General features: G+C 43.9%; 1 protein-coding gene across 3 annotated transcripts in view; it reads left to right on the top strand.

Moving 5' to 3' along the window:
• The window catches only part of AHCYL1 (adenosylhomocysteinase like 1), a 37,752-nt gene that overhangs the window by 19,911 nt on the left and 4,708 nt on the right, over positions 1-13,133 (top strand). For all 3 annotated transcript variants that reach the window (XM_026484608.4, XM_057310385.1, XM_026484609.4), the window contains exons 2-13: positions 3,665-3,776; positions 6,023-6,166; positions 7,186-7,286; positions 7,711-7,813; positions 8,981-9,075; positions 9,654-9,760; positions 10,594-10,710; positions 10,982-11,045; positions 11,849-11,937; positions 12,300-12,370; positions 12,734-12,828; positions 12,915-13,013. In XM_026484608.4, the coding sequence (XP_026340393.1) occupies positions 3,665-3,776; positions 6,023-6,166; positions 7,186-7,286; positions 7,711-7,813; positions 8,981-9,075; positions 9,654-9,760; positions 10,594-10,710; positions 10,982-11,045; positions 11,849-11,937; positions 12,300-12,370; positions 12,734-12,828; positions 12,915-13,013 (1,197 nt within the window). The remainder of the gene's footprint in view (positions 1-3,664; positions 3,777-6,022; positions 6,167-7,185; positions 7,287-7,710; positions 7,814-8,980; positions 9,076-9,653; positions 9,761-10,593; positions 10,711-10,981; positions 11,046-11,848; positions 11,938-12,299; positions 12,371-12,733; positions 12,829-12,914; positions 13,014-13,133) is intronic.

Here is a 13,133-nt window from a genome sequence, read left to right as displayed (position 1 = left end):
AGCGCTGCGAGCTCAGCTGGTGCCTCCCAAGTGTGTCCATTGAAAGGATGTAATACTCCACGAATATTATCCTGATCACCGTCCCTTGGCTATAGTGTCGATGCAATCCTGATGGCTTTCAGTTCTCTGGGATTCAGGAGCTAGATAGCAAAATTGGGTGGGACCTGGGAAGGAAGTGTGGCTAAGCTATTATTTAACATCTGGGTAGATGGAACGTGTGTTTGTGGAAGTAAACTTTTCAGCTTTTAATGGTAAAAAAATATCAGTTGGGATAAGTTGAACGAGTAGTATACAACAATTTTTCTTCTCTGGAAGCTTATAACTGTTTTGGGTTGTCTGTGATCCCTTTTTCTTGATAAATTATATACAGCAATTCTTTCAGCTCACTTTGTCACCAGACTTAACCACGAGGTGGTGGGTGCACCATATCCCAGATTGTTTCTTTGGAAAACTTCTTTTTATCATTTTCAGTGTCACATGGAAGAGAGTCAGCCATTGTACCCACTGAGCCCTTTGAAGAGGTGCTTTAAAATAGCACATTGAATTGGCCTGATATTTAATTGAGTTTTTAAGGCACAGCAAGTAGACTTCTGTATTTGGATGTGCTATTTGGAGAATGGGTCAATCTGACCTTCTAACCTTTCTCAGATGTAATATTAGTTCAAGAATGAAACACTGGCATGCTTGTTGTGGGTAAGGCTGTTTATGGGGTGGTAAGTATTCAAACACAAAATAGTTCTTTAACATAGGACTCTTTGGTTTTCAGATACTTTTTGAAGTTCCAGCTATCTTCTTTTTCCCTCCCCCTGTTTCCCATTCCACATCATAGTTAGAACTAGCCTTCCTTACAGATACAGCTTTGAAGAAGCACTGAAGTACACCAGTTGAGACTTAATTATGGTGGGAAGAGATGATGACAAGAGGAAGTAATGTAAACAGAACAGTTTTGCAGCCATCTTTGGATTTCATTTTTACATAACTGATCAAATCTGTGTAAATGTGATGAAATCCATCCCAGTTTAGAGGGCTATTACTGAGATCTGGTTTCACTAGAGGGAAAATTTGTGATATTCAAAAACCGCTTTTGACAACAGTGTCCTTGTTTACAATGTGAAGGCGAACAGCACTCCAGGAGGTACTTCAAAAGGAAGACAGAGCTACAGGCTGTAAGGCAGCCATAGAGCAGGCAGGCCTGCTGGAAACTGGCAGAGCAGCAGCTGTGATCTAGGTTCTTTTCAGCGTGCAGTTTGGTGCTGGGAGAGAAGACAAGGTTATCATGCATCTTTGTATAGCCGGACCACCTTATTTGTAAGCAGTGAAAATATCAAAGAGCTGCGAGAATAGACAGCCACCCATCCATGGTATGGCTTGAATTAACAGTCTGCCCACCTCAAATATGGACCCTATTCATTATTTGAGAGACGGGGCACTGCGCTGATCAGTAAGCTGCTTGCAGCACAGTCTAATATTTTTAGATGGGAAAGATGTTGCTAAGCTTTAGGCTACTGATGAGCTGCATTAATACAAGGTAGGATTACGACTATTAAATCAGTTCTGAGGTTGCTGAAGAAACACATTTCTGTCTTGCTACTGCCACCTCTCTCTCTCTCTCTTTTTTTTTTTTTTATTTAAGAAACTGCGAATGTTACTGCACTTCCCTCCCCCATCCCCGCCACCACCAGGTAGGTGGTGTCTGGGAATATGCCCAGAGCCTTTTGAAAAAAGATGAACAGGGTAGGGAATCATAACAGCCAAGAGAGAAGACTAGCTTCCGACTAGACTGCCCATGCCAGGAACAAGGAGGCTGATGGAGGAAGGGCTGCCTCTGGAGACTGTTAAAAAGGCATTGATGGTCTCTTGACTGGATTTTTTCTGCCACCAAAAAACTGCAATTGGGTTGAAAGTCATTACCTTGGTCCTGGATCAATCTCTTCAGTAAAACTAGCTTTGCTGACTGCAGAAGTCATGTGAACATGCAGTGGGAAATCCTATCTAGAAGGGCAGATGCTGACCTGTGGCCACTTCAAAGAGTGGGTTTGTTGTGTTGTTTTTAGATTGATTTATTGAGAAAGAGAGTGCCCATGGGGGGAGGGGCAGGGGGAGAGAGAAACTTAAGCAGTCTCCATGCTGAGCACGGAGCCAGGGCTCCATCTTACGACCCTGAGATCATGACCCCGAGATCACCCCTGAGCCAAAACCAAGAGTTGGTTGCTTAACCGAATGTGCCACCCGGGTGCCCTTCAAGAATGGGGTTGGTCGGTTGGTTTTTTTGAAAGGCACTGTGCTTTTGGCATTTAAACTGTTTAAGTTTTAGCACCTAAAAACAGCTGCTTAGGACATATAAAGATATTTGTTAATCAAGTTCTGGTGCCATGTACGTTGTGTAGACTGAGTCCCTTTTACTTCTTTTTCTGTGTGGCACATTGAAGCCTGATTCTTAACACTGCCAGCCGATGCTACCCTAGCTGGAGGGTACATGTGACAGAGAAGGGGGGTGTTTTGCAGCTGTAACAAACGGGCAGTTTACTGTTCCCGGCTTCAAAGTGGCTACAACCCTGTTGCTAGCATTATGGGGAGAAGATTTTAATCTGTAATAGCTTTTATATTTCCAGAGATATCTGCTAAAGACTTAGTTTAATGGATTCTCCATGGGAACCTTTTCAGATTTAGTCAGATTGTGAGGAGAATCTCAATTCATAGTCTCAAACCGTTCTGTTTTTCAGGAGGCTGAAGTTTATTTCATATCTTAAAGAAAGGGTTTATCAGAGCTTAAATAAAGAGCTCAGGAGGAAGGTTTAAACCATTTAATAGAAGGAAATGTTTTCATACACTTTAGAAGCATCCATTAATTTGACTGTAAATTATATTAACTGTAAGGTATTTGCCACTTACTAAAGCCAATTTTCCAAGTATCCTTCAAACAATTACCTAGTTCTGGTGTATTTCATTTAAAGAACTTTTTAATACAGTTTACCAAGTCATTTATTTTCTCCTTCAAATTAGTCCTAATTAGTTGGATTATACTGTGGAGTGCATATATTTTTTTAAATTTTGCTTTCTTTACTGAACTCCGGTACTTTACTGGATGTAGAAAGTTCTGGGCATACTACATTGGCTTTGTGAAGTATAGGTATGATTGGACTCTGACTTGGCACCGCAGTGCCCATCACCATTTCAAGGCAGCTCCGTAATTTTTCAAACAAGACCATTGCTAATTTCAGAATATGAATGTGCTACAAAAGAATATTCTGAAAAAAAAAAAAAAACAAGCAGAAGCACTATGAGATTGTGCTGTTTTTTGGTAGAGTTGGGAGGAAGGGTAGAGAGTTTAATGTGTCAAGGTTGTAAGAGGAAAGAAAACTTTGTGGAATGTGAGAAGAAAGATTTGTGAAATTTGGACAGATGCTAAAAGAAGTTAGGTCTTAAGCTCCCCGCCACACACATACAGAAATTCTAAAGCAATTGGAAAGAGGCAGTAATTGGCATTTGGGGAGGAGTCAGCAAGTAGCCTCCGCCTACACTCATTCTGGTGGGAGAGTTGCTGCCTTAGCAGGAGCTATATCAGAACATTAGGTTTTAGGGAAGGAAACGTATGGCCTTAAAAAATGGAACATTTCATAGAATGCTTGTTGTAAGTTTGCAACTGTTCATCTTCCTCTTACAGCAAATCCAGTTTGCTGATGACATGCAGGAGTTCACCAAATTCCCCACCAAGACAGGCCGGCGGTCTTTGTCTCGCTCCATCTCCCAGTCCTCCACTGACAGCTACAGTTCAGGTAGGTATGAACTTCGTGTCCACTCTGATCTCTCTTCCCAGTTCCAGAGTCTTAAGCTAGTTCTCTACCCACTGCTCTACTTTTCTAGAATCTGAAAGTACCTCCTATCAGGACTTCCCATCTTTCTGCTGAAAGCTGATAATTAGCACTTGGGCAGTGGGTATGTCCCCAGCCAGGCTTGTAGCTGGGGAGGCTTTTGTCATCTGGAGACTTCTCTTCCCCTGGCCGTCTCTGTGTGTGGTCTGTGGCCAATGCCTGCTTGGTAGTACTGGGCCGGTTCCCATTCCCACGTTTCTCCGCCCACATCACAAAGGGAGAAAATCAATTCTATTTTGGCTGACGGAACTGGCCTTGAAAAAGAGGTGTGTGTACTTTGGAAGCATAATTTCCAACTTTGTTGTTTAAGATATACCCCGCCACCTGTCTTTTTCTTTCTTGGCTCCAAGACTGCTTGAATGGTGACGAGAAGAATGAGTATTTTGGCTCCTTTTCTTTGCTAGGTTACCCTTTATGTTGAAGTGTCCTCCCTGTTCACCTCTGGAATAGGAAAGGCTCAGCTACGATAATGTGGCTCCAGCTCTGTTTCTTTCTAGTCTTCCTCTCCTATGTTAACCCTATATAAGTAGGCTTTTTTTTTTTTTTTAATTGTGTCCTTCTCAACTTTAGAGGGAATACTGGAGAGTTAATGTGGGAAAGGATGTAGAATTTAGGATTTGAGTACTAGCAGAATAGGCACTGGAAGATCCATAGGGGCATCTGATCTAAACCCCCCCCCCATTGTTCAGCTGAGGAAGCATTTAAGAGTTTAAGAAGCTTTCCCAAGGTCATAGATTGCTGTTAGTTTCAGCAAAGAGATTTGCCATCTCCATAAATGATCTTGCCAGAATACTGTTCTTATGGTTATTAACAATAAGGACCAGGCTTGAGGTGAAAGGATTGTAAAAAAAAACAAACAAGTAAATGCATTTTAAAAAAACCTGTTCTCTGCTCTGTGCCACTGATAACCCAGTGTTGATAAGATAGGCAGATAAGAGCAAATGGTGATCTACAGGGTCAAGTACTGAAATAAATGAATATTCAGGGTCACTGTGGCATGTGTGCAAGAAAAGGTTCCAAATACAATGGCTGTCATAAATAAAAGGTGTCTTGGAGTGACAGATACCAAAGAGTGGGAGTGATAAGCAGACCCGATTCCAGCAAAGAGAGAATTAATTGTGAAAAGCTGGGCTATAAGAGGAAGAAGGAAGGAGTGAGTGAAGAAAGCTTTAGCGAAGTTCTCAAAGATCTTGATGTCCATCTATTAACAGGAGCCTATCAGCATTTTTAAAAGCTTAGTGATCGAGTTAAATTGTCGCAGATACCTTTGGGACAGATACCTTCGGGAGTATGTGTGTTAGCTAGCAGTGTGTAGAAGACAGAGACCTGAGGCACTGGCAGAGACAGAGATCAGGAAATACTCGTCGATTCAGAGAGGAAAGAAGTGATTTGAGAGTCAGGGAGTGATGATTATATGTCCCCCACCCTATCTCTCTCTCTGAAAGGACATTTTTAGCCTTTATGTGAAGCTGCTTTTTTTTTTTTTTTAAGTTGAACATACTGAGTGATCTCAGGGCTGACAGTAGAACCAGAGGCACACACTCACCTTTTGAGTCGTTTCCTTCCATCTCTATAGTCCTTGAGCACAACCTAGTGTGAAATCCCTTGCAAGAGTCTCTTATCTCAGACTGTGGTCTTCTGAACCGCAGCCCCAGCAACACCTGGGGACTTGTTAGAAATGCTAATTCTTGGGCGGGAACTTCTGGGGTGGGACCTAAGCCATTTGTATTTTAACAAACCTTCCACGTGATTCTGATGGATGCTGTAGATGCTTGAGTTTGAGAACCAGTGTTCTAGGGAAGTGGTTCCTTACATGCCCTAGAGTATTCTTCCAGTTTTGCCATGTCTGGTTCCAATCCACATTGGGGCTAAGTGCCCCTGTTAGCTGGGATCCCTAGAGCTGGTGCAGGAATGGGGTTCGTAGCTTCTTATTACAGGGACTAGTGGCAGAGTATCATCAGGGTGGATAAAGGGGCCATAACAATCCCATGCATCAGTCTACTCTGAAGGAGTAGAGCTGAGAGTGATGTGAAAGGTGGCTCCAATTCCGAGTTTGCTTAACTTAAATGAGAATCCTTTGGGGAGTGCACTTGGTGGAGTTGGGGCCATTGAGGTTTTTCTCTCCTTGTTTCTTTCTCTCCTGTCTCTAGCTGCATCCTACACAGATAGCTCTGATGATGAGGTTTCCCCTCGAGAGAAACAGCAAACCAACTCCAAGGGCAGCAGCAATTTCTGTGTGAAGAACATCAAGCAGGCAGAGTTTGGACGCCGGGAGATTGAGATTGCAGAGCAAGGTAAAGAAAGGGGGTGGGTAGGGGACCAGAAGCAGCCCGCTTGCTGGTCATCAGGATCCGCAAACAACTTCACCCTTGAAAGCTAACTTGAAAGTCGCCTTGAAAAATTCAATATTCCGGACTCTTGTATAAGCAGATTTCTCTTTGTGCAGCTTGAGCCTCAGGGTTCTTGTTCTTGTTCTCCTTGCTTCCTGTTCTCAGCACGTAGTAATTACACAGAGTAGTTTCTGTTTTCCTCCCCCATGACACCATATTCGGAGATCTCCTTGTGGAGTCAGCAAGTCCCGGATCACTACATGGTGGTTAGTTCTGCGGGATCCTACCATAGCTGCCAATCTCCGAGACCCACATTTCCCAGAAGCAGCAGATGTGGGAGGGTTTTCAGCTAAGGACGGGGTGACCGAGGGTCTCTTTGGTCTTTGGTCCTTAGCACCCTCTGCTGGAGTGAAAGTGAAAGTGACTGATAGTCCGTTAAATCTTGGTTTCTCCACCCACCCCACTCCTGATAAGGTCTTTTTACTCTTGTTACTTTCACACTGAAGATGTGCTCTCTGCTGGGGGAAGTGCGGAAACCAAACAGACTGGCAGAATGGGGTTAGGCAGCCCAGAAAACGCAGCAAGTGCTCTTCTGCTGAGGGTGAAGTCTTCCTTCCTGGTTTGATGATTATATATAGGAGTCCATTAGCCAATGTCATAACCACTTCCTTCTCCTCCGTGTAAATGATGAGACTCCCCCTCCATTTTGACCCAATGTGAGGATTTACGTCATTCTCCATTCAGTCCTCTGCATAGAAGGCTGAAATGGTGGAGGAAGAGAGAAATTTCCAAGTAGTTGGATGACAACTCCCCAACTGTCTTTCTGCTGTTGAAGCCGCCAGTCATCATGGAAATTTGCTTAGAGTGTTTCTACCTTATCTTGCAATATCTCAACAGATCCAGACCACCCCTAGATGTTACTGGGGCAGAAATTCATAATCCTGCTAGCGCAGACCTAGCTCAAATCCTCTGTTCTTTCACAGACATGTCTGCTCTGATTTCACTCAGGAAACGTGCTCAGGGGGAGAAGCCCTTGGCTGGTGCTAAAATAGTGGGCTGTACACACATCACAGCCCAGACAGCGGTGAGTTTGTTGGGAGACAAAAGAGGGACTTCTGATGAGGGGGGAAAAAAGAAACTTTTTTTACTTGCTTTTCCTTCCCTATCGATCCAATCTTCAAATGCTAATGACTATTAGGTGGGACCTCCTGTTACACGGTAATGGGGTTTTCTGCTCTGTGTGTATAGATATATAAGGTATGTTCAACAAACCGGACTCAGGGAGATCTAGATCTGCAAAAATATGGCTGTTAGGAAAATGTTAAGACTTTCAGGAACACATATTCTGGGTAAAGTTAGATACCAGTAGGCTACCTCGCTGGACCATACCCTCTGTCGACTTCCCAGTGTAGCCTTAGTCCTGCAGAGTTGCTGGGTGTTGTCCTCTTGTGTGCCGCTCCTACCTGGCCCTCCTCTTTCTCACCCTGTCTTCCCATATATCTACGCAGGTGTTGATTGAGACACTCTGTGCCCTGGGGGCTCAGTGCCGCTGGTCTGCTTGCAACATCTACTCCACTCAGAACGAGGTGGCTGCAGCACTGGCTGAAGCTGGTAAGTTCAGCTTTTTTCGCCAACTCTGTCTCGAAATCATTATCTGAATAGAATGTGTACATATCAAAAGTGTCTTTACGGTTACATGTATGTCTAGGGGCTGTAAAACGTGGAGGGTAATGAGAATAGCAACAGGAAGAAAATGGGTAATAAAATGAAGGTCCATATCCCTGATGAAATATCACATGGTCATTAAGAATGACCTTTGAAAAGCATCTTAATTACATGGGGAGATGCTTAATTCTGATAGTAAGTGAACAAGGAGGAATATTAAACTGTATGAGGTATATGAATTCAGCTGGTCTCTTTTCACCAAAGGCTCATCACTTCCGAGGGAACACAAGGGAGCAGTGCCGTCTATATTAGTAGCTCCTTCGATAATTTGGTGTTCAATATTGCACTGAAAATATGTGGACTCCTTGTAAGTTCAATTTAGCTTGTAACAGTTTTTATTGTAAAAACGTTCAGAAGAAAATCACCGCGAAGTTTCCTGAAGGACTTACCATCTCCCTGGGATCCTTAGAGAGCAGCTTTATAATACTTTTGTTCTTCTTGTTCTTTTCCGGTATTTGTTATAGAAAATTTAGGAGTTTCCAAAATAATAATAATAGTCCTACTACACAGGGATAATATTTGACACATTTTTCCTTTTTTTCTATTCGCTTTTTACAGAGATAAATAAATCTCAATATACAATTTATAACCTAAAACATAACATTTTCAGAAGTAGTTTTCCGTGTCACTGAAAACTTCTTGAAAGCATCATTTGTAATCATCATATGGCCACGTGATTTTACTTCATCGTTTCACTCGTGTTAAACATTTAGGATGTTTCAAGATTCTTGCTAATACAAATATTGTCCTAGTGAACAACTTTATTTTGATTCCCATTTCATTTCATCTCTTTAGCTTACAGCTCCAAGTGTAAAATTGGCCAAAGAGAATAACATTTTAAGGTTCCAGAATACTTTTAAAATAAAAAATCTCTTAAATTTGTTACTGGTTTCTGAACTACAGGTGCCATTTTGACTTTTTGCCCTGTGGAAGTTGTTTCCTTTCCAGCATAGTTTCTGTAGCCTTTTTCTCTTCACATGGATCTCAGAAATTGGTATCGGTGTAGCAGACTCCCAGAAGGAGGAATCCGCTGATGTGTTCCCATCCCTGCAGGAGTTGCGGTGTTTGCTTGGAAGGGCGAGTCGGAAGATGACTTCTGGTGGTGTATTGACCGCTGTGTGAACATGGATGGTTGGCAAGCTAACATGGTAATGATGTATATTCATCCTATACCTTGACCATAGATTTGTTTCCTTTTTTTCCCTCGAAGCATGGTTCCCTAAATATGTTTTGGATGTATGTTCTGATACACTTACTTTGTTACCAAAGTGTTTAGCTCAATACCTATTCAGAACGGGTCTGAGTACTGAATGGAAAGGTGGGGGAAGGGTAAGACTAAAGTGAACACATGTGGCTCAAACACAGCAGAATGAAATAGAAGTACTGTGGTTCCTCTTTGGAGTCGAATTCTGGTTTCTTTCCTGCCTGCCCCAGCTCTCCTTTTGCATCCCACGGAGCTATATATTTCAAGACTCTAGACTAAAAATGAGTCTGTGATTAGCCTAATACTCTTCACTATAGCCAAGAACAGACTTAGGAATCCTTTTAACCATTCTACACCAACAAATTTGACTGTGTTTCCACTGTCTAAATCTGCTCTAAGGAGCTCTGAGGAGTGCTCTTCCAAAACATACCGGGCTCTCTTACTAGTACAGAAAGTGGGTTCAAAGTTCCCCCCAGCTCTAGCAGCCTGAATGCCCATAGAAGTCTTCTGGCTGTTCTATAGATCCTGGATGATGGGGGAGACTTAACCCACTGGGTTTATAAGAAGTATCCAAACGTGTTTAAGAAGATCCGAGGCATTGTGGAAGAGAGCGTGACTGGTGTTCACAGGTAACAGATTCTGGAGTAGCTGCCCCTTGTGTCCTTGCCTCAGCAAACTCTCCTGGTCTGCGTTAGGCTCGAGGGCTGTGTTTCTGACTTGTCACTAAATGGGAATACCTTCATTAGATAAAACTTCTCCGTTTTTACTTCTGAAGAATCCAGGAGATCCTAGAAGGAAGTTATCCCAGGTTCTAGTTCACACATTTTTCTTTCCCATTTATTCCACTGTGAGTCTCAACCAGTGTTGGGAGGTGTAGGGAATGAATATATCTGGAAAAACTGTATTCAATATTGTATTATAATTTTGTATTTAATATACAAAAAAAAATCCTGTTGTAAAACTATGCATTATATACACTACAAAAAGTAAAACTGGGCAAACTATTCTTGGCTTGTCGAAAACCCTAAACGATCTCTCTCTGAAAGAATGTTTCTCAGTTGGGGGCACACGGTACGTGCTCACACACGCACACATAGGGAACCGAAGCAGAGTCATTGATAATCTTTGTTTATCAGAGGTAGGCATGTTTGGTTTTTTTAATCGAGAAAATGCTGGGTTAAGGAAATACATCCCCTTTTATGGAAAAGAAGTCAATTTCTTCAATTGAAAGGGTTTTTTTTTCCCTTCCAAGAAAAGGGCGGGGGCCCAGGGGGAGAGAAAATGAAAAGAGGTGAGGAGGGATGACAAGGAAATGCTCTTGTTTACTAATATCCTTGGGCAATAAATACAGCTGGGGAGGGCAGCATAGAGCTCAGAGAGAATTAGGCAGATTTTTGCCACTGAGTGTGTTTTACCAGCTAACGTTGGTTTTGTTTGTTTTTGTGGCTTCTTCTCCCTTTAGGCTGTATCAGCTCTCCAAAGCTGGGAAGCTCTGTGTTCCGGCCATGAATGTCAATGACTCTGTTACCAAACAGAAGTTTGATAACTTGTACTGCTGCCGAGAGTCCATTTTGGATGGGTAGGTTGAAGTGTACAGACACTCGAACTTCTAGGGGACAGGTTTGGGTTGGGTCGCGTGTTAGTCTGATACCACTCCGGTCTTGTCCCTTGGTCTTCCCTTGGTTTTCCTCTGGCGTTAAAGGTTCGTTAGAGGGGTTCATGGCATACTGAGCTCAGCCAGCTTCCAGCTGGAGTTCTCATGGGGCCTTGCCTCACGCTTTTGCTTTTGTGCAGAGGGACTGTGTTTGGGCTAATAATGTTTAAGTTGAGCCCTTATCTGTTTTCCACAGCCTGAAGAGGACCACAGATGTGATGTTTGGTGGGAAACAAGTGGTGGTGTGTGGCTATGGTGAGGTAAATAGCTGGGCCTCAGTGTGTCTTTTCACAGACTTACTAGAAATGTTGAGTGAAGGAGATCTGTGCTACCAGCGTGGTCACTGATGTGGGGTTAAAATACGCCTTGAGATAATGTATCTCAGTAGCAAAAGTGCTTTATTCAGATTCATGAATAGAGACATACAAAATCAATTGAGGTTTCAGATCTCACTGTCTTGTGGAATGGCATGTTGGCATTAGCCGCCCCTCCCCCCACCGTGACAACAGTTACCTCTTATGAGACTGACTTCAAGTGAACATGTAGCACTTCAGCCACACAAGTGACCTGGTAGTGGAGTGAAGGGTGGGATCCGAAGTGGTATGTAGTTGATGATCTGTAAACCAGACTAGGTGAAGGAGATTGTGTGGTCATCAGTGACCCGTGGAGGTTCCGGAACTGCTGGGCTGTCCTTGAGTTAGATGCATCTCAAATGAGAGTTAATCAGGTTTTTCTGGAATAAGCTATGAGAGGTTACAGTTGCTCTTCCTTGGTCTTGTTTTCCTGATGGTAACACTTATTTGATCTCCCGATTTCTTTTACTATCCTGAGCCCCAGCCCTTGCTATGAAATATGAATGTCCACTAAATCACCTCCCTGACTGAGGGTCACAGCATAATCTGGATCCGTTTATGCTCTGCTTGGCTTAGAGCATCCCTCCAAGGGCTCAGTAGAGGATTGGTGATTTCGGGGAGATTAATGCCCATCTCCTGAAGAGCCTACCTGCCCCAGTACCCGTGCCTTAATGGGCCTGACACCCCTCCTTCTTTCTTATGCTCTACAGGTGGGAAAGGGCTGCTGTGCCGCTCTCAAGGCCCTGGGAGCAATTGTCTACATCACAGAAATCGACCCCATCTGTGCTCTGCAGGCCTGGTAAGAACAGAGTTGTAATACTATTAGATTCACCCCTGGTACATTGTGTTTCTGAGAGTTTATGATTGATTATATTGACCATTCTTTGCAGAGATCTCTCGAAGAAAAAACTAGGAGGATGGCTCTGTTCCCTCCATTGTAACCCCAGGGCACTCCTAGAGCTTCTTGGCATTTTCCCTTCCTGCATGGAATCTCGGGGAGTCCGAAGAGGCCAGTGTGTAGTTTAGCCCAGCTTGTCACTTGCCCCTGCGAGGTAGCACTGGACCTGACTTCGGAAGGGAATTTAGTGGTTTCATTTTGTGACCAGCTTCTGTCCCACTGCCTCCTTGCTTTGCTCATCGTTTTCCTTCCTTCTCTTCCAGCATGGATGGGTTCAGGGTGGTAAAGCTAAATGAAGTCATCCGGCAAGTTGATGTCGTAATAACTTGCACGGGTAAGTATCAGTGCTTTGGTGTACGTGGAGGAGTGGTAGCTCCGAGGCCAAACCTTGCAGGTGGTCTGACTTTCAGATAAAGTAGGTGTGCGTGCCATAAAAAGTCTCAGAACCCGAATAAGCTATCAGAACCTTAACATGTTTTCCAGAACCAAGAGTCTTTTTCCCTGATGGCTGTTTATACTGTTGAGTCTTAAAACCGCATCACTGAGCCTAAAGAGCTGTTACTCAGTGTACTCGCTTCTCCCAAAGGACGCATGCCCTTTCATGCAGCAGACCTCCTCTTTCCCGTGTTCTCACTGGAAGCCAGGCGGTACCTTTGTTCCCCAGCAACTTTCTCCGGCTACTCTCCTTTACCTTTAGGAAATAAGAACGTAGTGACACGGGAGCATTTGGACCGCATGAAAAACAGCTGTATCGTTTGCAACATGGGCCACTCCAACACGGAAATTGATGTGGTAAGGTTTCTCTCGTTGATTGACTGCAAGGCCTTTTTCCCCTCCCTTCCATTATAGCCACAGTCAACTGTGCCGTCTTCTTTCAGACCAGCCTGCGCACTCCGGAGCTGACATGGGAGCGCGTGCGTTCGCAGGTGGACCATGTCATCTGGCCCGATGGCAAGCGCGTCGTCCTCCTGGCAGAGGTACGTGCACCGGGGCGGTGGGGGCGGGGGGTGCTTCTGCCGTGCGGCACAGGCAGTGTCGTTAGATCCACGGCAGACGGGGGAGCCGGGGGCAAGTATTAGGCCCACATTTCCCTGAAC

This window comes from Ursus arctos, unplaced genomic scaffold (genome assembly GCF_023065955.2).
Source record: "Ursus arctos isolate Adak ecotype North America unplaced genomic scaffold, UrsArc2.0 scaffold_12, whole genome shotgun sequence".
In the NCBI taxonomy this organism is placed as follows: domain Eukaryota; kingdom Metazoa; phylum Chordata; class Mammalia; order Carnivora; family Ursidae; genus Ursus; species Ursus arctos.
This window is presented reverse-complemented; position numbering and strand designations above follow the sequence as displayed.